Genomic DNA, 26014 nt, shown 5'->3' with positions numbered 1-26014 from the left:
TATATATATATATACCACATCTTCTTTATCCATTCATCCATCGATGGATATTTGGGCTTTTTCCATACTTTAGCTATTATTATTTTTTTCTAATTTTACTTTTGATTTTTTAAAATTTACATCCAAATTAGCATGTCGTGCAACAATGATATCAGGAGTAGATTCCTTAGTGCCCCTTACCCATTTAGCCCATCCCCCCTCCCACAACCCCTCCAGTAACCCTCTGTTTGTTCTCCATATTTATGAGTCTCTTCTGTTTTGTCCCCTTCCCTGTTTTTATATTATTTTTGTTTCCCTTCCCTTATGTTCATCTGTTTTGTCTCTTAAAGTCCTTATATGAGTGAAGTCATAGGATTTTTGTCTTTCTCTGACTAATTTCACTTAACATAATACCCTCCAGTTCCATCCACGTAGTTGCAAATGGCAAGATTTCATTCTTTTTGATTGCTGAGTAATACTCCATTGTATATATATACCACATCTTCTTTATCCATTCATCCATCAACGGACATTTGGGCTCTTTCCATACTTTGGCTATTGTTGATAGTGCTGCTATAAACATGGGGGTGCATGTGTCCCTTTGAAACAGCACACCTGTATCTCATGGATACATGCCTAGTAGTGCAATTGCTGGGTCGTAGGGTAGTTCTATTTTTGTTCTTTGAGGAACCTCCATACTGTTTTCCAGAGTGGCTGCACCAGCTTGCATTCCCACCAACAATGCAAGAGAGATCATTTCCCTGCATCCTCGCCAACATCTGTTGTTGCCTGAGTTGTTAATGTGAGCCATTCTGACAGGTGCAAGGTGGTATCTCATTGTGGTTTTGATTTATATTTCCCTGATGATGAGTGATGTTGAGCATTTTTTCATGTGTCTGTTAGCCATCTGGATGTCTTCTTTGGAGAAGTGTCTATTCATGTCTTTTGCCCATTTCTTCACTGGCTTATTTGTTTTTTTGGGTCTCGAGTTTAGTAAATCCCCTATAGATTTTGGTTACGAACCCTTTATCTGATATGTCATTTTGCAAATATCTTCTCCCATTCTGTCAGTTGCCTTTTAGTTTGCTGATTGTTTCCTTTGCTGTGCAGAAGATTTTTATTTTGGTGAGGTCCCTATAGTTCATTTTTGCTTTTGTTTCCCTTGCCTCCAGAGACGTGTTGAGTAAAAAGTTGCTATGGCCGAGGTCAAAGAGGTTTTTGCCTGCTTTCTCCTCAAGGATTTTGATGGCTTCCTGTCTTACATTGAGGTCTTTCATCCATTTTGAGTTTATTTTTGTGTCTGGTGTAAGAAAGTGGTCCAGGTTCATTTTTCTGCATGTCACTGTCCAGTTTTCCCAGCACCATTTGCTGAAGTCTTTTTTTTTTTTAATGTTTATTTAAAAATGAGAATGAGTGGGGGAGGTGTAGAGAGAGAGGGAGAGAGAATCTCAAGCAGGCTCCACACTGTCAGCTGAAAGACTGTCTCGGGGCTCGATCTCACAAACTGTGAGATCATGACCTGAGCTGAAATCAAGAGTCAGACACTTAACCAACTGAGCCACCCAGGCACCCCAGTATAGTCTCTATCTTAAGGAAATTAGTTAATTTGAATGTTTTTATCCAGCAAAAATAATCATAACTCAAAAGTCAGTATTACCTATCAAGCAATCTTTAAATAAGCTGTATTAAATAAGACATTAATAAAAGGGAAATACCTGCTAACTACATTCAGGTACTGTGAATTAGATACAATTTCTGAAATGAATTAAAAACTTAAATTTGAGTTAGTTAATTGCAGACATTTGGGGCCCATTCTAGTTAACAATTGGAATCACTGCTTAATACGTTCACTTTTAATCTCAAACCACCTCTAGTCTAGTCCTGACATACTTAAGAAATCTTTTTGGGACTGATCACTGAGGAATCCTCTTGGTGTTTTTGCTATACTTGAGTCAACATGCTTTTCTTAATATATCCAATTTTATTTATTTATTTATTTATTTATTTATTCATTCATTCATTCATTTATTTACTTACTTACTTATTTATTACTATAAAGAACTATTTTCCATCTCTGTAACTGTGTGGTCTTTCTTACCAGTATAATGAATACAATGGCAATGCATTTCAAGAATGCATAGACACTAGGGTTTCTCTTCTCTATCTTCCTCCTTGGTAACATAGAGCTCTTAGTACCAAACATTTGAGTGGAAAATTCCCTAAGGCTACCCTTTCTTATGCTAATGTATTTTTTCTTCACTTGCCTCAATTTGCAAAATATTACTGTTAACCCCTTAGGTGTCTTTCTTCCCACAGCCAGTGAGAAGCATTCTCATTGTTATAGCTGGATCACTAAATTGCATAATGTTGCCTATTCTAGACAGAAACTATTGAAGGGAGAAAGGGGGCATAAAGGCCTTTGTATGAATGGAGCATTTGAAGTATTCATTTTATATTCAGAGCATGAGTAGAAACAAAACAATTCTTTCTGGAAAATGTCAGTGTTTAAGGCATGGATTCTGTGATGCATTTTTTTTATTAAAATGCAAAAAATGAACAATACAGAGACCTGTAATTCATTTTATGCTACATTATACATGGGCTTGAGTTCCAACATAAATTATATCCTAGTATCTCTTTTTTTAACTGCAATGTTTTTAAATAATTTGAATTAAAACATCAACTTCCAGCAAATAGATCAAGCATTGGGTTTTGTGAGTATATTGACTATGGCCCCAGCATCTCTGTTTTCTGTGGAGTGCCCAAATAATGAGCAAGATATTCCATCATGGTTTTAATGTACTTATAATAATATATTTCAAAAATCCGTGTAGGCAAGAAAATATAGTATATATAAACATTAGTGATACTGGATCCCCTTTATTGAAACATTATCCTAGATATTATGAGAAGAGCTGTACACACATATTGAGTCCATTTAACAATACTCTAAGGTATTACGATTATTATTATCATCATCATCATCATCATCATCATCATCATCAATCCCTGTGTTAGGCAGAATTCTAAGATGACCCCCCACTATTCTCATCCCTTGGTGTATACACCTTCTCTCAGATATTCCACCAAGTACTAATATAACTACTGTTGTGAAGGGATTTCACAGCTGTAATTAAGACCCTAAATCAGTTGACTTGAAGAAAGGGAGATTATCCTCAGTGGGCCTCACTTAATCAGGTCAGCCCTTAAAAGGGTCTGGGCTCTTCCTGGAAAAGGGGATTTGAAACATGAGAGGGATTTGATATGAGGGAGATTCTCTGTGGTGGTTTTAAAGATGGAGGGGGCCACATGATAAGGAATGTGGACAGCTTCTAGATGCTGAGAACAGCCCGTGGCTAATAGCCAGCAAAGAAGTGGGACCTCAATCCTACAGCCACAAGGAACTGAAATCTGCCACAACCACATGAACTTGGAAGAGACCCCCAACCTCAGATCAGATCACAGCCATGGCAGATACCTTGACTTCAGCCTCCTGAGACCCAAACAGAGAACCCAGCCATGCCTTCTGGGACTTCTGACCTACAGAACTATGAACAAATAAGTGAATGCTGTTTTAAGCTGCTAAATCTATGCCCAATAGAGAGCTAATACAAGTCAGAGAAAGATAAAGATCATATGATTTCACTCATAGGTGGAATTGAAGAAACTCAACAGATGAACATAAGGGAAGGGAAGGAAAAATAAGATAAAAACAGAGAGGGAGGCAAACCATAAGAGACTCTTAAATCTAGAGATGAACTGAGGGTTGCTGGGAGGTGTTGGGGGGGGGGATGGGCTAATTGGGTGATGGGCATTGAGGACACTTGTTGGGACGAGCACTCAGTGTTATGTATAAGTGATGAATTACTAAATTTTACTCCTGAGACTATTAAAAAACAAAATTTTAAGAAAAGAAAGAAAACTAACACAATTCCTATTTTATAGATGGATAAACCGAGACATTATAAAAAATAGGCAGCATAGCATGCAAAGAGAGAAAAAGTGGAAGATGAGAAGTTCTTCAACTGGCTACTTTTGCTTGTAAGTTGCATTCCATTTTTCATTAAGGCCACAAACATAGATTTGTCCTGAAAAGCATCATGAATGCTAGTTGCCCCATTTATTCTCAGAAAACAAATATCTGTTTTTTCCCCCCATACTTCTCCAGGGCTATAAACATTCTCCTTATTCATTCTATATTCAAGGTACTCAAAGATTTTCTTTTAAAACAAAACTAGAACTTGTTCTGTTGGAAATTGTTAGGATTTGTGTTGAGTAGCCATTCTGCTATCAGCCCTTTATCCAGAGTGGGTTGATGATTCCTACCAGGGTCTGAAATCTGAGCGGATTCAACTATTTGCACTACAGAAAAGCTACATGAGAGTTTCCCAAGTCTCTCTTTGTGCTTAGTGCGCGGTTTCTGATATATAATCAAGTGCCTGTTTTGCAACAGTTCTCACCCTTGGAGTTTTCTAATGTGTTGGCACTGTTGTTAATTCAAAGGCTAAAAAGTGTGCCTCTCCCAAGTTAATTGTCCAATTAGCTTTACAACACAGAATTGCACCAGGCTTGGCAGCTCAGGCCGTATGAACAGTAACAGTATAACTCAGTTTCGGTACAAAAAAAAAAACAAAACAAAAAAACAAAGATGGCAAATAGTTTTCAAATGACTATTGAATAAGCCAGGAGTAGAATAATTCTCAATCTAATGCACACTTAAAACTTCATTTCTTCCCTTCTGCAACTTAGTCTCTCGACAAAGACACTGCAGAAGTGAAGCCATCTCAGCACCCATCCCCCATCACTTCCAGATAATCATCTTCACCATCCTAAGCAGTAGAAGTGGTGTTGCTGTTGTCAGTACAAAGTTCAGTAAAACCCATCTCAGACCTCAAGTTGCTTAAAGCCATTTGGAATTGTGGCCAGATTGTGCAGTCCTGTTGCTGACAAGAGCCACGCTAAAACTTCAACAACACAGAGAAAACTTTCCTGTGAGTTCTCCCACAACTAAGGGGGCTCACGTGGATTCCTAACAGCACTTATTTTCGGTGCCATTTTCTTGGTGCCCAAAGACAGAGATGGGACCACATAAGAGGGATCCCCTATAGTTAATGAATCATTGTCAGTTTGCTCAGCTAAGATTTCTTGATATCCTAGGTTCAGTCTTGGAAAAAGAAGAGATTACTCCAGATTGCTAGTCTTGTTTGCTATGCATTCTATGCATTTTTGTCAATACCACCGAGGTACTCTGGGAATGTTGTACCTGAATGGTAGGGGGAACTATACTCCTAAATTGATAATAGTTAGATTAGACTAGAATTTCTCCCAAAGATCTTCAAAAGCCAGGATAAGTGCCAGATTTAGAAAACAGATGTCCTGGTATTTTAGCCACTTGTGCTGGGGGGATTAGATGGCGCCCAAGTCTCAATTCGTTGACGATATAGTTAAAGGAGGCGGGCCTTCGAGTTAAACCACAGGTTTACTAGAACCCATTCTCATTTATACAGTCTTTTCTTAGCTTTGTATTTCTTTATCATCATCAAATGATATTTGTTGAAAACCAATGGCCTTTGCTTAATTGCTAACTTTAGGTAGTGTGATTTAAAAAAAAAAAAATATGTTTACCAGTAGACACATACTAGAGATGTTATGTCAGGCCCTACAAAGTTAGTAACCACCATGGGATATTTTAAGCCTTCTTTAATTAAGGAATAAGATCATCCCCTAGGCACTAAATTACAAAGTTCTTTTTCTTTCTTTTTTCACATTTCCACATCTTAACAAAAGATGTGAAAATTAAGATGTATTTATTTCCCGGTTCACCAGTGGTATCTATAAAGTCACCTCAACAGGAGAGAGAAAGCCCTGTGCCTGGTTGGGGCACCAGGTCAGCAGGGTTGGGGTGTCCAGTAAGATATAGAGTGGCAGTGTCCCTAGCTACCAACACAGATGCTTTCCATCCCATAAATGTTATTCCTCATGGAACTGCTTTGAACACAATACAGAATGCAAAGCAGTGATACATGCCTCCCTTATTGTTTTCATGGTCTGTTAGAGAAAGGGAACATTCAACATAAAATTTATTTTCCAGAAGTTCAGCTACAAGTAAGATTTTATAAGGTAACTAGTTCCTTCAGTTTATCTGAGGCATCCTACAAAGCCAAGTTTTGTAAAATGGGGAAAATATAACATCTATGTATAAGGAGGTTAATGGTGTTAATATATTATTTTCAAGAAAAGGGAGGGTTATTTGGCCTCCCTCGTCAATGTTCCTCCTCCCTCACAGATGGTCAGCATGTGGCGCTCCCTCACAGAAGGCTTTCTGTGGGATCAGAAAATGCATGACTTTATACAGCACCTAAGGATGAAAGGTGTTAATGTAATTATTTTTATATTAAACCACAAACTGTTAGGATGCAAATAACTCTAGGAAGTATAAAGTGAGAGCTAAACACACACGCCCATCTGGAGCAGCAATCCAAAGAGGTGCCTAATTTTAGAAAAGCTATTTCCTGTTTTCCCTTTATAACTTGGTTAATAAAGGGAGCTTTATTATCTTTTTAAAAATCTTCTGTATTGATAATAACATCTGGAGATTAGGAGTGTGAGATCCTAGGAATTCTAATGAGACTGTTTCGGATTTATCTAAATAAACCCAGAGGTAAATAAGAAATTTGATGTGAAAAACCCTCAGACATCCTGAAATATGTGATTGGTGGTCTACATAGTGATCACCTCCGTACCGGCAATACTTTTTCCCAGGTGATTTTGAATATTTTCTAGGATACTGTTGCATGAAGGTGGACACTTTGGAAGAATGCATGGGGTTGGGCTAGCACAAGAAAGGAAGGGGAGGTTCACTAGGACCTCATTCTCTTCTCTTTTTTTTCCCACAATGCTGAAGATTGTATTTGATGATATGTTTTGAAGCACTACAAAGTGCTTATGAAATAGAAATTCAAAATTAAAAAAAAAAACTCAAAAATATCAAGCTATTTCTCATTATATCAAATAGGTGGGTGATATCTACTCATAATTCATTTTAATATTGTAAATGAAGTCTGTGGGGTGCATATGGAGCAGAATGGAAAGCTGGGAGAAAATTGAGAGAACCATGAAGAAAGAATTCACACTCTATAAGAGAAGGCAGTTGGGATTGCCGCCAGCCAGACCCTGTCTTACAGAACAGCGACAACACAGATGTGCCCTTCACATGCTGGCTTCAAGTCGAAGGTTCTGACTCCATTTTCTGTCATTTCACCTCAGGTGAAATACAGTACTCCTGCTAAGTAAGTCCTTGAATTCACAGCCTGGGTTGAAATCCCAGCTCTACCAATTCCTAGCTGTGCAGCCACAGACAAGGAAACTCACCTGCCAGTACCTCAGTTTTCAACTGTAAAATGCAAGTAATTACAGAAGCCTCCTCACACAGCAAATACTCCAGCTCTTCCCACGTTTACTTTCTCTAAATAAATTCACAAAGAGAAAATGTCTAATGAAGCCACCAATCTTGGATTGGTCTATTCGCAGCCAGCAAGAAACACAATGTCTCATCAAAAGTCTGTTCAAATATCCCTAAAACTGTCACAGAGAAGACTTCTATTTCATAACACTGGAATTTGTGGCAGTTAAAAATGAGGCAGAAGTCTCAAAGTCTTGAAGATTATACTTTTTATTATATTATACTGTATCACACATAAATATATTGATGGGCTTTTCTAGTTCTCTTTATTACTTCCTATAGACTTTCAAGTTGTTATGCTCCATGATATATTGGTTGTAATATATGTTATGATTAATTGGTTTAATATTGTCTTTGGGATCACACTCTTGAAGAGTTAGTCGTTAAGTCCAGTATAACATTATTTCTGTGAGAAAACCAAATGACTTAAATCCTTTGGTTATGAGGTCAGGGTGGGAGAAGAAAATGGCCATCAGAAAGCCAGCTGATACTATTGAGGTTTGGGTTAAAGAAAGACCAGGAGAGAGGAGACGTGCCCAGCTAAGAAGGAGTTAGAAATGCCCTTCAGTTTAGCACGGGGCTTGAAACCAAAAGAATTGGTTCAATCAATGATCTTCATATATTCTTGCAGAAATGACACATACATTTTGGCAGAGGCTAAATCCATTTTTTTTAAAAAGAAGAAGAATGTACTGCTCTTCCATCTAAGATAATAGCGAAAGCAATGATCTTTGCTGGTTTATATACACATGCATTATGATGACATTGCATTGCATATAAAAGTGAGGAGGAAATACCTAAACATAAAAAAGATCCAGAAGAGAAACCCAATATTGTGATTTTTACTGACCTCTGTGATGTGGAGAAATTTTTCAGGTGTCACTCAGCCTGGAAGTTATTATCTTTCTACCCAAATCCAGATGATCTATAGAACCCTCCTAGTGCCCCAAATAGGAGAGACCATTGCCAGGTACGAAGCAGCTGCCCCAGGCATTTTGCCAAGAGTCTAGTGGAGGTGCCTGAGTTTCCTTAGCTGCCAGTCTTCTCTAAACCTGGAGCAGTGGATTAGGAAGAGCAGCTGTTCAGGCTATAAACATCCACTAGGTGAAGGTTTGTGCTTCAAACCAAAATTCTGATCAATCGCAGTGAGAGACACTGAGGAGTCTCTGAAGATGGACTGAAATAAAGTGCCATCTTGATTGGGGTTATTATGGACAAGGATGGTGGAGCGATGTAGAAGGGGTCCACTGAAGACAAGGAACCAGAGAAAGAACAGGAAGTGCCTTGAGATGTTGCCCTAAATTACATCAAACTAAGGAATTAACCAACCACCTGGTGAGGAGGAAGGTGAGTTAGTGGCAGGGACTCTCATATACTGTTTGTAATTAGGAGCTCATTTTTATGAATGGAGTGTATGTGTTTGTATCAGCTGACATGTCAATTCACACCAAGTTGTATTGACCAGAGGTAGCTGCCTGAAGCATTGGGTTGATGAGGAATCTAAGTCTGAGGCTAGACTCAAAAACGAATATAGCCATCTGCCTTGAATGTAGAGAGGCAGCCATGCCTGGGTGTGGAGGGGAGCATTAGCAGCCTTGATGACAAAGTCTAGGCCTTAACTGCTGGGTAAATTGCAGAAATTATGGTTATTTGCTAATTATTATTATAAGTTATGGTTATTTGCTAATATGTACAGTTGACCCTTGGACAACATGGGTTTGAACAGGACAAGTCTACCTATATGTGGAATTTTTTTGGATAAATACATTACAGTTCTATAAACGTATTTTCCCTTCCTTATGATTTTCTTAATAACACTTTCTTTTTTTAGTTTTAGAATATAGTATATAATAAATATTCCAAATGTCATCATCATCATCAATTATTTTATATTATCCTTAAGGCTTCAGGTCAAACAGGAGGCTGTTAGTAGTTAAGTTTTGGGGAATCAAAAAGTGTACACAGATTTTCAACAGTATGGGAGGTGGTCAGAACTCCTAACCCCTTCATTGTTCAAGGGCCAACTGTAGTCATCCTCAGTGAATCTTGTTTTCATTATGAAGTTCTGTGTCCGACGAATCCTCTAATATATGTTCAAGATTGTCATAAGACAGGTAAACCTTTGAAAACAATTCCCGCCAACAAGCCAGAGCCAAGAAAGTGCACCAATGATAAGCAGCAGCTCTTACAGCTTATGCCAAAGAAGACCAGCTTCTGAGTGTGTCACAAGTTGGAGAAAATCAATGTATGGTTCAGCCTCAATCTCACAGGGGTTAAGAAGACAGTGCTAACCAAACAGAGCAGTGATTTAAAGCCGTCTGTGAAGTATGAATGAAAGAAACAGAATAAATACCTTCCTGGAAGACTAGCTCGTGGCTGACATCTCTTTTGGATTCACAGCTTGCTTCAAAGTCCAAGGAATACATGAATACACTTCATTTGAATAGACAAATGTGTTCTTAATTTAAAGATAAAGAAGGAAGGGAAGCTATCTACACACTCAAGACGGGCAGACAGATTGAGGGCCGTGTACAAGAGCAAGGTGTCACTGAAAGAGAGGCAAAAAGGCAACCAAAGTTATGGACTTCATTCCAACAAGCTACCTTGCTTGCTCTTCTCCCTGGTGGCCAGTTTTGATATTTAATCAAATGTCTGGTCTTCATCTTTCTTGCTTAAGCGAATAGGACACAGTTTAAGAACCTGAGCATTTGTTCTGTTTAAATGACCCTGAGTAACATTAAATGCAACAACCACAGTACTGAGAGCTGACGTTTGTCTGTCAACCACTTGCCAGGCATCATGGTGTATTCTTGTGTTCTCATTGTGTAATCCTCACAACAAAACAAAAATACTATTAAATACATAGAGTACTTGATATGTGCAAGGCATTGTTCCCAGCACTTTGAAAATATTAACTTGCTTAACGTTTACAACAGCCCAGTAAGGTAAATACTAAGATGCATAACGAAGACCTAGAAGAACAGAGGTTAAGGAACTTGCCCAAGGCCACTCACAGCTAGTAGGCAGCAGAACTACATTAGGATCAGGTGATCTTACAACACGGGCACTCCACCCACTGCCATGTGGAAGAGAAGGGAGCAGAGACACAAAGGTGAACTCGCTAGCTCAGGGTCACAGAGCTAAACCTAACTCGGAGTCAGGATTTGAATCTGGGGTCCGTCTGACTTCAAAGACTGAGCTCCCAACCACTTTGTTGCACTGCCGTACGTTGGGCCAGAAAAAGGTTTTTCTTTTGTTAGCCGGTACAATGTAATGCTGTACCATATTGCCTTAAGCATTTGAGAAATTCCAGTTATTTCACGACTGATACATGTTCAGTCTTCAGATAATGCAAAGGCCTGCCTGGGGAAAAAGTCTGAATTCTCAGATTTTTCTTCTAAAGTCACCTGGGTTCTCTCTTGTTTCAGAGGAGACTGTATGGGCTCGTGCCTATATACACAACACCAAATGGAAATAAGACAAGATTTCTAAGCACCCTTTGGCTACTTACCCTGGCTTATTTGATACAAGGTCATTATCAACACAGTGCCTTTTAAAGATCTGGGACTCTCTAGGCTTGTGGATGATGTCCAGCACAGGCTTCTTTTAATACCACCCACTCATAATGCAGTGCTAGGATGGGAGAAGTACGTGTGAATGTCGCGGCAGAAGTGTGAATCTGAATGCATTCCAAAGCCAAACACAAATGCTTTTGGATTATGCACAGCTTCCTTTTCTTCACGCCTTTCCTCTCATGTATTAAAGGAACTAAAAGAGAATGATAGCAAGTCCATTTATTCACACATTTATTTTTCTGAAAAACTCAAATCCCATTATTTCTCAATGACAAATCAAGAACATGACATTTTCTATGGAAGGATCCTCAGAAAGGATTCAAATCCGAAACAACATGCTATGAAGAGCATATTTAAGAGCAATACCTTGATGTGAAAGCCAGTCCAAAGCCTTGTTTGGTTGATAAAATCATACTCTGGTATTCCCCAACCAATTTCACCAACATACTCATATTTATATTTTGCCGGTAAGCATCTGTTTGAGGCAGGCCTCCATAAATATCTGAGATCTCCAGTCTTTTCTAATGCTGGGCGCTTTTCTCCTATATAGGAAGTGTGCTGATGAATTTTTGGTAGATGATCCTTTATATAATCTGGGCCTTAAAAAGACAGAAAGACTTTTTTAAAAACTCTATACTTTATTCTAAAATGCATTTGTCATTTTAAATGGTGAACATAATAATACTAATGATTATATGATACTTACTAGGTTCTGGGTGCTATTACAAGCCTTTTAGATACATTAATCCATTAATCCTTATAATAACCAAATGAGATAGATAGTAGTGTTTTCTCCAATTTTTAGCAGAGGTGGGGGGAATGAAGCAAAGATTGATTGATTACTTTTCTAGAGTCACAACTAATAAGCTCTTCATTGCCAGACAGGCTGTCTCACACTTGGGTTCTTATTTACCCCCCATCCACTGCTTTTTTTTAGAACTAATTTAATCCAGATGTATCTTTATTTTTTTAAAATGTTTATTCATTTTTTAAGAGAGAGAGAAAGAAAGAGATAGAGACAGAGCATGAGCAGGGGAGGGGGAAAGAGGGAGGGAGACACAGAATCCAAAGCAGCCTCCAGGCTCTGAGCTGTCAGCACAGAGCCCCACGTGGGGCTTAAACTCACAAACCACAAGATCATAACCTGAGCCGAAGTTGGACACTTAACCGACTGCACCACCTAGATGCCCCCAATCCAGACATATCACTTGTGCCACACTTGCGGGATGTAGGCCTTCAGACATTGGGGTGTCTGATCTAAACAGATAAAATCTTGAAATGAGAATTAGGAAATTTCCCAAATGTATCAGAAGCAACTGGAAAGTAGAGAAGACTCTCAGATGAGAAGAGCAGCTTATAACAGATGATGACCAAAGGCAGAGACATTTAACAAATAATGGTATATTATTTTATTTTTAAAATGTTTATTTTTGAGAGAGACAGAGTGTGAGCAGGGGCGGGACAGAGAGAGAGGGAGACACAGAATCTGAAGCAGGCTCCAGGCTAGCAGCAAAAAACCCGACGCGAGGCTCACACTCACAAACCGGCGAGATCATGACCTGAGCCAAAGTCAGCCACTTAACCGGATGAGCCACCCGGGTGCCCCTAAATATTGGTATTTTAAATGTAAGACAGTGAACAAAAAGAAATCCGTGAATTGTGGAAGTGGGTAAAATACACCAAAATATGAGAAGGTCTGGAAAGGATCACTTAAATGAACCTGGTATTGAAAGTTGAGGATGTGAAACATAAAGGGGAGCAAAGATCTACGGGAAGAATGGTACTGATTTAAAGTAGAAAGTAAGGGGCTGGCCAGGAGGAGTTTCAGAAGTCCCAGAACCCACATTGCTGCAGGATCATATGGACAAATTAGGGACACAAACAAAAAACTCCATTCCTGTTACCAGAAGTCGACCAAAGACGTTGGAGGCAGAAGCTATGTTGTGGTTGTGATGTCAACTGGGCCCCTCTTGGCCCTGTGACTCCTCTCATTTGGCTCTTGGGTCAGGGGGCTCAGTGTTTGCAGAGTTTATGGGTGGGCCGGGGCTTTGACCAGGTACTCGGAAGGAATGGTCAATGTGCTAACAAGTCTGTGCTTAGAGAAGTCGTCTAAACTTTCCAAGGTAGTGGGAAACGTGAAACTGCTCGTCAGATGCATGATTTTGGCAGATGTTTTCACAGCCTCCTAATCAACATCACTCCCCATGGTGCGCTGAGTACTCACTGTGGCTAATTTCCCTTGACGGATACATGGTGGCTTCACTTTTATTCATGTCAGGTTTTCACTCAGGTATAACTATTTTGGTAAAGAATAGAATGGCCAGAGCATAGAAAACCATTTTCTTTCTCAATGTGACAGGTGTTGCGGTCTTACCTACAAAACTCCTGTCAGAAGGAATTTGTGCAGCAGGCTCCTCTGAACAGGATGAAATACAGAAGAATGGGGGTTAGTCTTGCTGAAACTTCTGTGCACACTAAGGCCACCGTTTTCCCAAATGTGTCATCAAATGCCACTTCCTTGAGTGCACGATGAAAATATATGTGTGTGGGGTGGGGGTGCTTTATAGTCAAAAACTTTGGGGAACACCGCTTGCTACTTTTGCCTTTTAGTTGCCCACAGCACATGAAGGCATATTAAAAGTTCTGAGAAGTCCTACGGTAACTAAACCTGTTTACACTTAGGTGACCCAGTGTTTCCCAAACTTATTTAAGCATGGGTCTCTGTCAGTGCAGAGCCCAAGGTGGGGCTTGATCTCATAAACTGTGACATCACAGCCAGCCTGAGTGAGAATCAAGAGTTGGACGCTGAACTGACTAAGCTGTCCCTGCGATTAATTTTTAAAAAGAGCCGTTACTTGAGAGCTGAATCAAAAGCACTCGGTTTTAGATAGTGTCATGGAAGGTGCACATACTCTACAAACCAAGAATATGTTTATGTGGGGGCGGGGGGGAGGGGCAGGGAGCTCCAATCAGGGTTCTCTGTGGCTTTAGCCAAGTCACTGGACTTTTCTCAACTCCTGTTTCCTCTTTCGTGCTTTAGAAATAGCATGATGCAATATTCACAGCACAGGAGATTCCTGGGAAGACCCCGCCCTGGCCACCTAACTGACGCAGGTATCTGCCTTATGAGGCCGAGGCAGCTGGATGCCAGAGGCCAAGCTAGGCCCCCATTTCCAGCAGATCCCCTCCAGCCATCCCGGTGTTTACCTTACCAGAAAGCAAAAGATCCACGTATCACTACCCAAACAGCAACATGCAGAAATGTGCTTTCCTTAATGAGACAGTTCCACAGGTGTTTGGCTTTAAATGACACACTTTTGTTTTTCCAAACCTCTTCCTCCAGGGCCTAGACTCTATGCTGGTTCTGATTCCCTGCCTAAGAGTAAAACTTCCAACTCACATGCAACCCATTGTCTTTTTAGTTTTCCTTTAACAATTATCATCTCTGTTCAGCTATCGTTGCTACATTTCTTAGGATGTTTCTAGTTTTTTTTCATCATATGGAAGCTTTCCTCCATCTTTCATCCTCTTCCCCAAACTCTAGTGCTCATTTGCCAACAGTGACGTTGGCAGCTCCTGGGTTAATAAGTCTCTCACCTGCCCATCTTCTTTAAAGTTCTCTTTTGCGTCTGAAGACTTGTCTAGTGGGACAACTAGCAGCTATAGTGCTTACACAGAGCTGGCCAACTTCTGTCAGTCAGTCCTAACTCTTCCTCCCCTGTGAGAGCCACATTGTGATGGGAGGAGATGTACTTCCATTAAAACCTGTACCAGGCTTCGGGGCTCCACGTTTCTTATTCGTCCTGCCCTGGACAAACTGTATGCCCTTTCCCTCTCCCCTCTACATGTGCCCAACAGTACTTGCTTATTTGTACTGAAATTCTAAAGTTACAGTTAAGGATATGGTTTTGAAGCTAAACTACTGTAGATTCAAATCCTGGCTTTGTCTGAAGCTGGCCTTTTTTTTTTTTTCTTTTTTTAAAATTTACATCCAAGTTAGTTAGCGTATAATGCAACAATGATCTCAGGAGTAGATTCCTTAGTGCCCCTTACCCATTTAGCCCTTCCCCCCTCCCACACCCCCCTCCAGTAACCCTCTGTTTGTCCTCATATTTAAGAGTCTCTTATGTTTTGTCCCCCTCCCTGTTTTTATATTTGTTTTGCTTCCCTTCCCTTGTGTTCATCTGGTCTGTGTCTTAAAGTCCTCATATGAGTGAAGTCATTATGATATTTGTCTTTCTCTAGCTGGCTAATTTTGCTTAGCATAATACCCTCTAGTTCCATCCACATAGTTGCAAATGGCAAGATTTCATTCTTTTTGATTGCTGAGTAATACTCCATTGTATATATATACCACATCTTCTTTATCCATTAATCCATCGATGGACATTTGGACTCTTTCCATACTTTGGCTATTGTTGATAGTGCTGCTGTAAACATTGGGGTGCATGCGCCCCTTCGAAACAGCATACCTGTATCCCTTGGATAAATACCTAGTAGTACAATTGCTAGGTCGTAGGGTAGTTCTATTTTTAATTTTTTGAGGAACCTCCATACTGTTCTCCAGAGTGGCTGCACCAGCTTGCATTCCCACCAACAATGCAAAAGAGATCCTCTTTCTCCGCATCCTCGTCAGCATCTGTTGTTGTTTGAGTTGTTAATGTTAGCCATTCTGACAGGTGTGAGGTGGTTTCTCATTGTGGTTTTGATTTGCATTTCCCTGATGATGAGTGATGTTGAGCATTTTTTCATGTGTCAGTTGGCCATCTGGATGTCTTCTTTGGAGAAATGTCTATTTGTGTCTTTTTAAGGCTGGCCTTTTGACCCAGGGAAAGTTATTCAGCCTCTGAGTTTTAGGCCTCTCCTCTATAAAATGAGAATATTGATGCCCTCCTATATTGTAGCCATGTTGGATGGAGAGGAGAGAATCAATTTTATTTAAAGAATTGCTTAGCTGAGAACGTGGCATATAATATATAGCTAATATTATTATTGTTTTTTGTTTTTATTTGATGTTTTCTCTTATTACATTCCTTTAAAACATATTTTAGGAGCTTTCACTGATAAATGATTTATTCCTTATTGTGATTAAGTTCCAGTTCCTTTCCTGAGAGCTCATCTAGATCAGGGGTTGGCAAACTTTTCTTATAAAGACCAAGAGAATAAATAGTTTTGGCTTTGTGGGGAATACTGTCAGTAACTACCCAGCTGTCCCACTGTAGGGCAAAAGCATCAGTAGACAATATGTAAACAAGCGATCATGGCTGTGTTCCAATAAAACTTTATTTATGAACATTGAAATTGTAAGCTCATGTAATTCTCACATGTAACAGAATATTCTTCTTCTTTTGCTTTTTCCTACTTGAAAATCTAAAAGCCATTCTTTGTTCACCAGCCCTACAAAAACAGGTGGCAGGACAAATTTGATCCAGGAGCCAAGGTTGGCTGACCTCTGCTCTAGATGGTGGGAAGATGGTGGACACTAAGGAAGCAGATTGCCACAAAGGCTGGAAAGAGCACAGACAGGCGAATCTGGGAGGTTTTCCAATAAACTTCATCTGTTTAAGCCAACGCTTGAAAAGGACCAGCTATAGCATGTGTCAGTAGAAAAAGAGAAAATTCCATCTCTGAGGCAAATGTCTCTTTCTGACCTCTCTCCTGCATTTACAGTGTTTCATTTAATTAATCAACTCATCCATTCATTTATTCTTTCACTTATTAAGCAAGTATTTATTGATCCATATGCAAGTGAGCAAAGCAAACCCCCTGCCTTCATGGGCCTTGCATTTCCTTTGAGAGGCCAGCAATACAAGTAAACACTCATTCATTATCTTTCATTTGGCTTATCACTATAACGTCCTAACTAGTCTTGGCTCTAGTTTCTATCCTTTCCAATCCATCCTCCACACAGCTGCTTAAAGTGAACCAAAACTCAACTAAAATAAATACCTCCTCTCCTAAACAACACATGAAGTGGTTTTCTGTGGTGCTTATAATTTTTTCCATCCAGCTTTCTTAGGATTGCTGATTAGTGTCTTCATAATCAGACCTTAGCTACTTATTCTTACATGCCTTCACTTTTTTCGTTATCAAAATTCATCTTTCAAGGCATATTATAAGTGATGCTTTTCTAGAAAACACCCCTAATCCCCCCAAGTCAAAATTAGACACTCACATGCTACTTTTACAGTAGTTTCTTTTAATTTCACCTTCCTTTTTATATCATATTTATTGGATCTTCTCTATTTAAAATTTTTTTTAATGTTTATTTACTTTTAAGACAGAGAGAGACAGAGTATGAGCAGGTGAGGGGCAGAGACAGAGGAAGACACAGAATCTGAAGCAGGTTCCAGGCTCTGAGCTGTCAGCAGAGAGCCTGACATGGGGCTGGAACCCACAAACTGTGAGATAATGACCTGAGCCAAAGTCAGATGCTTACCCGACTGAGCCACCAAGGCGCCCCTAATTTTCTCTATTTTTAAGCTCCTAGAGGGTAAAGGTTATGTCTATAAACCCTTTTCCAAAAGGTTCTTTAATTGAAATATATTTCATATATAACGTTGTGTAAATTTAAAGTGTACAACATGTTGATTTGATATATGTATTGTAATATGATTGCCATTATAGTGATAATTAGCATGTCTATCCTGTCACATAGTTAAAATTTCTTTTTCAAATGTTTATTTATTTTTGAGAGAGAGAGAGAGCAAGCAGGGAGGGGCAGAGAGAGAGAGGAGAGAGAGAATCTCAAGCAGTCTCTACACTATCAGCACAGAGCCTGATGTAGGGCTCGAACTCATGAACCGTGAGATCATGACCTGAGCCGAATCAAGAGTCAGTCATTTAACCAATTAAGCCAAACAGGTGCCCCCAAAATTTATTTTTAATGGTTGGAATAATTAATATCTAGTCAATTGGCAAGTTTGATAAAATAATAGAGTATCATTGTCTATATTTACTATGCTGTGCATTTTATCTCTAGGACTTAATTACTACTCTTTGGAAATTTGTACCCTTAAACATCTCTCTGCCCCACCCCCAACCTCCAGGCCCTGGTAAGCACCATTTTACTTTATGTTTTCACAAGTCTGGCCTTTTTGGATTCCACATAAGTGATATCATATAGTATTTGTCTTTCTCTGTCTGACTTATTTCACTTAGCACGATGTCCTCAAGTTCCATCCATATTGTTGCAAATGGCAAGATGGCCTTCTTTCTCATAGCTGAATTATGTTCCATTGTATATATGTATTATGTCTGTAAAGTCTTAATTGCCAGCACAGTCCTCAAACATAGTTGGTCCTCAAGAAATACGTGTTGAATGCTGAAGTGAATGGTTTGTCAAATAAATGAATTTAAAAATTCCACTGTAAGGGGTGTCTGGTTGGCTCAGTGAGAAAAGTGTGTGACTCTTGATCTATGGGTCATGAGTTCAAGCCCCATGTTGGGTGTAGAGATTACTTAAAATAAATAAATGAATCTTAAAAAAATTCCATCAAAAGACAGGAGGCATATAAACTCATATTAAAGGTGAAGCAAGCACTTCTTTAAGTATCTAAAGAGCAATCTACTTTCTAGAACTGCCTCAAATCCTCCTATTTTGGATTTTATGATATGACACTTAAGAGTAAGGTCAGAGTAAGAATTGCTTTTCACAACATTTATTTTTAGTAGTTAGAGGCAGAGAGAAGGATGAGAGCTCATAGTAACATGACTTCATTCTATAATATTGCCTCATGAGGCCAATTCTCCACCTCAGTGACCAAGATGAAGCATTCTAGGGAAATAAATTGAAAGGAATCAAGTGGTTCATGGAAATGAGTGTTTTAATAAGTATGTTTGGAAACCTGTTGACAATATGGGCATAAATTTGCCATTACAGATGCGCTATGCAGAAAAGCTGGGCTTATTGGAGACTCAAGGCAAGGCAGAGGTCAGAGGAGACAGTGGGACTGTGAAACTATGAAATGAACTCTTCTGGACACATCTGACATATGCATGTAGGGGCAAGGAGAGAGGAGACAATGCTAGAAATTACTTTGTGCCACTGCTAATGTGAATAGGACTCTCCAGTTCCAACAATTACCAAGAATGGATCCATGGACTGGAAAAATTTTAAGTGCTTTATCTCAATCCCATTGGTGCAATTATGCATTGGGTCTAACCATTAAATGGACTGAAAAGATTAAGTTTGTCAGATTTCTGAAAGAGCCAAATAAACATCAGACAGAAACATCCTTGCTACATACATTCGTTCTTCACTCAAACAATAAACCTCCTGCAGATAATCTGAAAACATTAAGGACAGCCTCCAATAAACTCAAACTGCCTCCAATAAATCCATGGGATTATTATGTCAGTAAGGAAACTTATATGATAATTACATATAAAATTATAAATTGGAATTTAGGGTTATGACGAATTAGAGATTTCACCGGATACTTATGCACAGTTCAGCCAATGGTTGAACTAATATTGATGGCACTCTACTGAGTGCCCGGAGCTGGGTCAGAGTAAAGAAAGATTAATAAGACATGACCTCTGTTTTTCTGGTTTTTCATATGCCGTAGACTGAATGACTATGTCCCCCTCCAAATTCATGTTATCTCCCAAGACCCAATGCGATGAGTTTCCTTCCCATAGGAAGTTGGGCCTATGGGAGGTGATTAGGTCATGAGGGTGGAGCTCTCATGAGTGGATTTGGTACCCTCATAAGAGACCCCAGAGAGCTCTCTCGCCCCTTCTGCCCTTTGAGGTTACAGCAAAAAACACAGCCATCTATGGACCAGGAAGTGGGCGCTCACCAGACACTGAATCTACTCTCACCAGATGCCTTGATCTTGGACTTCCCAGCCTCCAGAGCTGCGAGACAGAAATTTCTGTTGTTAATAAGTCACCCAAGGCTACGATATTCTATTATTGTAGCTCCAAACGCACTGACACCATACAATCTAAAGAAGACCATGCTCATCTCCTCCAGGAAACATTGTCTGCTCTCATGACAGACACTGTTATTCACTGAAACTTTAAAATGCAGTTTGATCTACGTTTCATGTGCCTGCTTAGGTTTCCTACTTTTTTCATGAATTGTGTCTTGTCTCTCTGCTTGTCAAGCCAGCCCGTGTTAGTTCCTTTTAAAGACCTGAACTGCCTTTTGTTCGCTTTGTAACTTCCACAGCATTCTGGGCAGTGCAATACACAATGCAAACACGGTGTAATTTTTATTGGAAGGATGACTACTTTACCATTAAAGCTGCTGTTATAATCCAAAATTATAAAATTCCACATTCTTCCCAGTGACTGCAGAAAGATGGCAGGATCGAAAGTTTTTCAAACATCTGTGGACTTTTACTTGGAAAATAGAACTGATAGACTCATTCTGACAAAACTTTGCAACCAGGTGATTCTCCACAATATAAGTAGATAATAATAAATAGGTTTCGTTGTTTTGTTTTATTTATTTCGAGAGATTGTGTGCAATCGAGCAGGGAAGGAGAGAGACAGAGAGAGGGAGAGAATCCCAAGCAGGCTCCATGGTGTCAGCATAGAGCCCACTGTGGGACTCAACCTCATGAATCTTGAGATCATGACCTGAGCTGAAATCAAGAGTCGGACATTTAACCGACTGAGCCACCGAGGTGTCCCTGTTTTGGTTTTTATCTTGGGAACTTCCGCAGTATACACATGCATAAAATAGTCAACTGTATTATAAGGAACTTTTACCGTTCGTGGAAACAGGCTCTCGATGTCTGTCTGAAGAAGAATATTTAAAATATTTACATATGTAGTACTAATAAAAACTCATTAGGGTACTGTAAATAACAGGAAGTCCTTGGCAAATGGATTAAATAAGAAGGAAAATTATTATGTCGTATAATAAGGTCTTCTGCGATATGAGGATTCTATGGTTGCTTAATCCAGTAGTTCTGTGATGTCTTCAGAAATGTAGGTTCTTTCTATGTGTGCGTTCTGCATCCTCAGTGTACCAGGTTGCCTTCAGGCAAGCTCCCCTTGAGGTTCCAGCGAGGCTATCAGTTCCAGGTATCATATGCAGATACCATAATGCCCATGAGGGGGGGTATGTGTTTCATCAGTGGAGAAGCCTTTCCTAGAAAACCCCAGATGAATTGCTTTCTCATTTCATTGGCCAGGATTGAGTCATTCATCTCTTCTCAAAACCAAGCACTGGCAAGAGGATTGAGATTTCAGTGACTAGCTTAGATGAGTCAGGGTTTAACCCTGAGTCATGGGAGGCGACTATAGACACCCAAACAAAATGGAGTCTTTCTAGAAAGGAAGAGGGTATACTGACCTCTGCGTTATCTGCTACAAAGCATACAGGGAAATGTCCCTCAGAGGAAAAAAAAAAAAAGAAAAGAAAGAAAAGAAATCCACTCATACAACACACACATTTATGTAATGTAACTATTCACTGCTTTGCAATCAACTTTTAAGACACCGTCAATCATTTACAGTTTACCCTCCTTTGGTTCTTGGTCATGTGATAAATTATAATCTGTTTCAGTGTTTATGCTCTCATACTTGAAGATATAGCTTTACACTGAAATGATACAAAGAAATGGAGGCAAGCCATAGGCTCCATCAAAACTATTCTTCTTTTTTTTAATTTAAAATTATTATTTTATTATTTTATTTTTTTTAAGAGAGAGAGAGCTGGGGAGGGGCAGAGGGTAAGGGAGAGAGAGAGTATCCTAAGCAGACTCTGCACCCAGTGTAGAGCCTGACACGGGGCTCGATCCCACAACCATGGGATCATGACCTGAGCTGAAATCAAGAATTGGACCCCTAACTGACTGAGTCACCCAGGTGCCCCAGAACTCATTTTCCTAAAATGTGAGGGAGAGAGAGAAGTTGTTAACTTCTGTTTAAATCCTTTGAGAGAGAGCAGAGGTTTGCAAAATTTTCCATAAAAAAAAGAGAGTAAACATTTCAACTTTTCAAAAGAAGTAAACTTCTCAACCCTGCCACTGCGGCGCAAAAGCAGCCATGGGCAATAAGTAAACTATTGTGTGCCTACATTCCAATAAAACTTTATTTATAGATCCTGGGATTAGAATTTTAACAATCTCATGTGTCACAAAATATTCTTTTAATTTTTTCCAACCATGGAACATAGTACAAAACCAGGTGTCAAACTAGATTTGGTCCACAGGCTATAGTTTACTAATCCCTGGTCTAGAGTGCTTCTCATGTTTGCCTTTTATTTTACACACTTGCCATTCATATTTAGAGAGGAAGTTTCTGTGTTGATTACTTCACAGCAAAAGTAAGTACTTAAAAAAAAAAAACATTTCCTTTAAATGCACTCTCTTGCATGAAAGAGTTCACTTTTTATTTGTACAATTGATTCCAATAGAGTACGTGGCTTTTTTGTATTTTGCTGATGTTAATTTGGTCTCATTTCACTTCTCACTTTGTGGTCATTGATTTTGTTATTATTAGTATTGCACATGTGACCCAGTGAGGAGATGCAAATATGGTTAACCTGCCAGTGCAAATAAAAAATAGAAGAATAGGGTGGGATACTAAATTATACAGATAGATTGGAAATAACAACATTAGGTAAGAATTACACTGGTTTTACCCCCACTGGAAAGAGCTGAGAGGGTATGCATTGCTCCATTAGGGCTGTGAGTAATGATGGTAATTACCACCTAATCTAAAGAGAAGAGCGTAACTCACACTGGACTGGGTAGAAACAGCTACTCGAGCTATGGTGCTAAGAATTGTAAAATGTACCATTGACTTTTAAAATGTACCAGGTATGCTTCCAAAGAGAAAAGCGAAGAAATTTACTACTTCAAATGTACACATCTATAGTAAGGCACATCACAATTACAGACACGTTAAAATGTAATTTATTAAAATAACACTTCTTCGCCTAGATGATATATGGCAATTTCCTTCTCTATTCCCTGGACAAACAGTATACCAGGAAAGGATCGTCTATTTCTAGATGGCAGAAAGTGATTTCAATTTAGACCTAGGCAATTTAGACTAGTAAGTGGTATTTCTCACCTTGTAAATTATTTAATAAACAAGTAGAGGGGTGCCTAGTTGGCTCAGTCGGTAGAGCATATGACTCTGGATCTCGGGGTCATGAGTTCGAGTCCCACATTTGAGTGCAGAGATTACTTCAAAAAAAAACCCAAGTAGAAATAGCTAAAAGTATGCTGTAAGAAAAACATTGAGCCTGCTATTTGGATTATTGAGAAATACTTAATTGTAAAAAGCAAGAAAATGGTAATCAATAGCTAGGCACTCTTTACATTCGTTGTATCTTTTCTGTTATACCTTTAACCCTTTCTACTTGGATGGCTGGGGGACTCCTGCTCCCAGATAGTTAAAAGGATTGAAATAAAATGACTGTTTATTTATTCCTAGAATAGATTTCACTGGGCTGCAATGCTTCGCTTTTAAAATGGATTTGAGAACAGGTGCAATATTGGACTCACAAAACCACATGATAGCAGACATTTATAAATTATAAATTAATTTAAATTTCCTTATCACTCCATATTCAAATGTCCTTTGGGATATGTTTTTCCATCCCTGTGAGCAAACATTTTCCTCTAGAATATACTTGGTATAACAGAAAGAGCATTTGGACAGGGAGAATGGTAACTGGGATTTTGGTTTTAGCCTTGCTGCTGTTAGTTGAGTGAACTTGGGAAAGCCATTTTGTCTTCCTTGGTTAACCTCAATTTTTCTTTTTTTCAACAACTCTATTGAAGTATAACTGAAATACAAGAAACTGCATATACTTAAAGTGTATACAACTTGTTAAGCTTTATGTATATGTACACATGTAACAAGTTTGCCAGATATATATAGGATACCCAGTTAAATTTGTATCTCAGGTAGGCAATGAATAATTTTTTTTAGTAAAAGTATGCTCCAAATATTGTGTGGTACGTATACTAAAAAAAAATTCTTTATCTGATATTAAATTTAATTGAGCATCCTATATTTTTACTTGCTAAATCGGGCAACCCTAGTCATGAACTATCACCACAATCAAAATAAAGAACATATCCATCACCCCCAAAATTTCATCATGCCCCTTTGCAAATCCTTTTTCTCATTCCCTGCCTTTTCCTATACCTAGGCAACCAATTATCTGCTTTCTGTTCCTATAATTAATTGGCATTTTTTACAATTGTATATAAATGGCATTATACAGTATATACTCTCTTTGGTCTGGCTTCTTACACCAAACATAATTATTTTGAGGTCATCTTTTTAATGACATGTACCAATAGTTTATTTCTTTTTATTGCCAAGCGGTATCTTATTATATGGCAGACAACAGTTTATCCATTCACCTGTTGATGGGACTTTAGGGTTATTTTCAGTGTGTAACTGTTACAAATAAAGCTGCTATGAATATTTGCATACAGATCTTTTTATGGAAATGTGCTTTCATTCTTTTAGGTAAATACCTAGCAGTGGAAATGCCGGACCATATGGTGGGTGACTAACTTTTTAAGAAACTGCTAACTTGTTTTCCAAAGTGGTTGAATCAATTTAATTTCTGCCCACGTGGTATGAGAGTTCTACCTTCTCCACATCTATGCAAATAAGTGGTAGAGTTGGTCTTAATTTTTGCCATTCTAATAGGTGTGCGGGGGTGTCTCATTGTGGCTTTATCTTGCATTTTTCTAACGATCGATAACGTTCAGCATCTTGTGCTTATTGGCCGTCTGTTTATCTTCTTGGATGAACTATCCAAATCTTCTGCCCATTTTTTAATTGCATTGTTTTCTTATTGAGAGTTTTGAGAGTTATTTACATATTCTGAATACAAGTCTTTTATCAATATGTATTTTGTAAATATTTTCTTCTAGTCTGTTCTTCTATTTCCATCCTCTTAACAGTGTTGTATGGAGAGTAATTTTGATACAGATCATTTTATAAATATTCTTTTTTAAGATTATTTACTTATTTGTTTAGAGAGAGAGAGAGAGAGTGAGAGAGGGGCAGAGAGAGAGGGAGAGAGAGAATTTCAAGCAGGCTCTGCATTCTCATTGCAGAGCCTGATGGGGGCTCTAACTCATGAACCATGAGGTCATGACCCGAGCTGCAACCAAGACTCAACACAACTGACTGAGCCACCCAGGCATCCATATAAATGTTCTTTTAAGGATCATATTTTAGGTGTTGAATCTAAAAAATTTGTCCAACCCAAGGTCACAAAGATTGTCTCCTCCGTTTTCTTTTAGATGTTGTATAGTTTTAGGTTTTTCATTCAGGTCTATGATCCATTTCAAGTCAATTTTTGTATATGATGAGAGATATGGTTTGGAAAGTTCAAATTTTTTTTGTGTGTATGTATATTTAATTGTTCTAGCACCATGTTTATAAGACTGTCCTTTTGCCACTGAATTGCATCTACTCATTTTTTAGTAATATATATTTCACTAACTTATTTTAGTTATATATATAGTTATATATATATATATATATATACATCACCAAATAATTGTATACACACACACACACACACACACACACACAAACATATACACACACAGTGGTATTTTCTTGGGTCCTTGTATAAAATGCATTTCTTACTGCAGGCTGCAGTTAGAATCTAAGTTTGAAAGCCACTGATATGATGCTCCCTTGAATTACTTTTTTCTCTATCCTACTTTATTTCTCCCCTCTGAGTTTATATCACTCTCCCTGTGTAATTTGCACCCTGCACTTTCATTCAATATTTCTTGCAATTTGCTGGTGGTTTACAGCAAGACATTTCCTTTGTCATTTGTTTTGCCTCATCGGGAGGCATCATGATGTGGAGAAAAGAGAAGGGACCATACTTTTTCTGAATTCTATTTCATAATAGGCTTGTGGCCTTCTTCAAAATATTTACTGTTTCTCTGGATGAGTTTCTTTATCTGAAAAATGATACATCTAACAACCTCATACAGTTGTTGTAAGAATCGAGAGATATGGTACGTATCATATGTATACC

The 26014-nt window shown here is 38.7% G+C and overlaps 1 protein-coding gene across 2 annotated transcripts in view; it reads right to left on the bottom strand.

Moving 5' to 3' along the window:
* CB1H4orf45 (chromosome B1 C4orf45 homolog) overlaps positions 1 to 26014 on the bottom strand; it is a 98662-nt gene that overhangs the window by 47773 nt on the left and 24875 nt on the right. For both annotated transcript variants that reach the window (XM_053216772.1, XM_053216771.1), the window contains exon 2: positions 11383 to 11615. In XM_053216772.1, the coding sequence (XP_053072747.1) occupies positions 11383 to 11615 (233 nt within the window). The remainder of the gene's footprint in view (positions 1 to 11382; positions 11616 to 26014) is intronic.

The sequence above is a fragment of the Acinonyx jubatus genome, chromosome B1 (assembly GCF_027475565.1).
Source record: "Acinonyx jubatus isolate Ajub_Pintada_27869175 chromosome B1, VMU_Ajub_asm_v1.0, whole genome shotgun sequence".
Classification (NCBI taxonomy): domain Eukaryota; kingdom Metazoa; phylum Chordata; class Mammalia; order Carnivora; family Felidae; genus Acinonyx; species Acinonyx jubatus.
The sequence above is the reverse complement of the archived record's forward strand: the minus strand, read 5'-3'. Positions and strand labels throughout refer to the sequence as shown.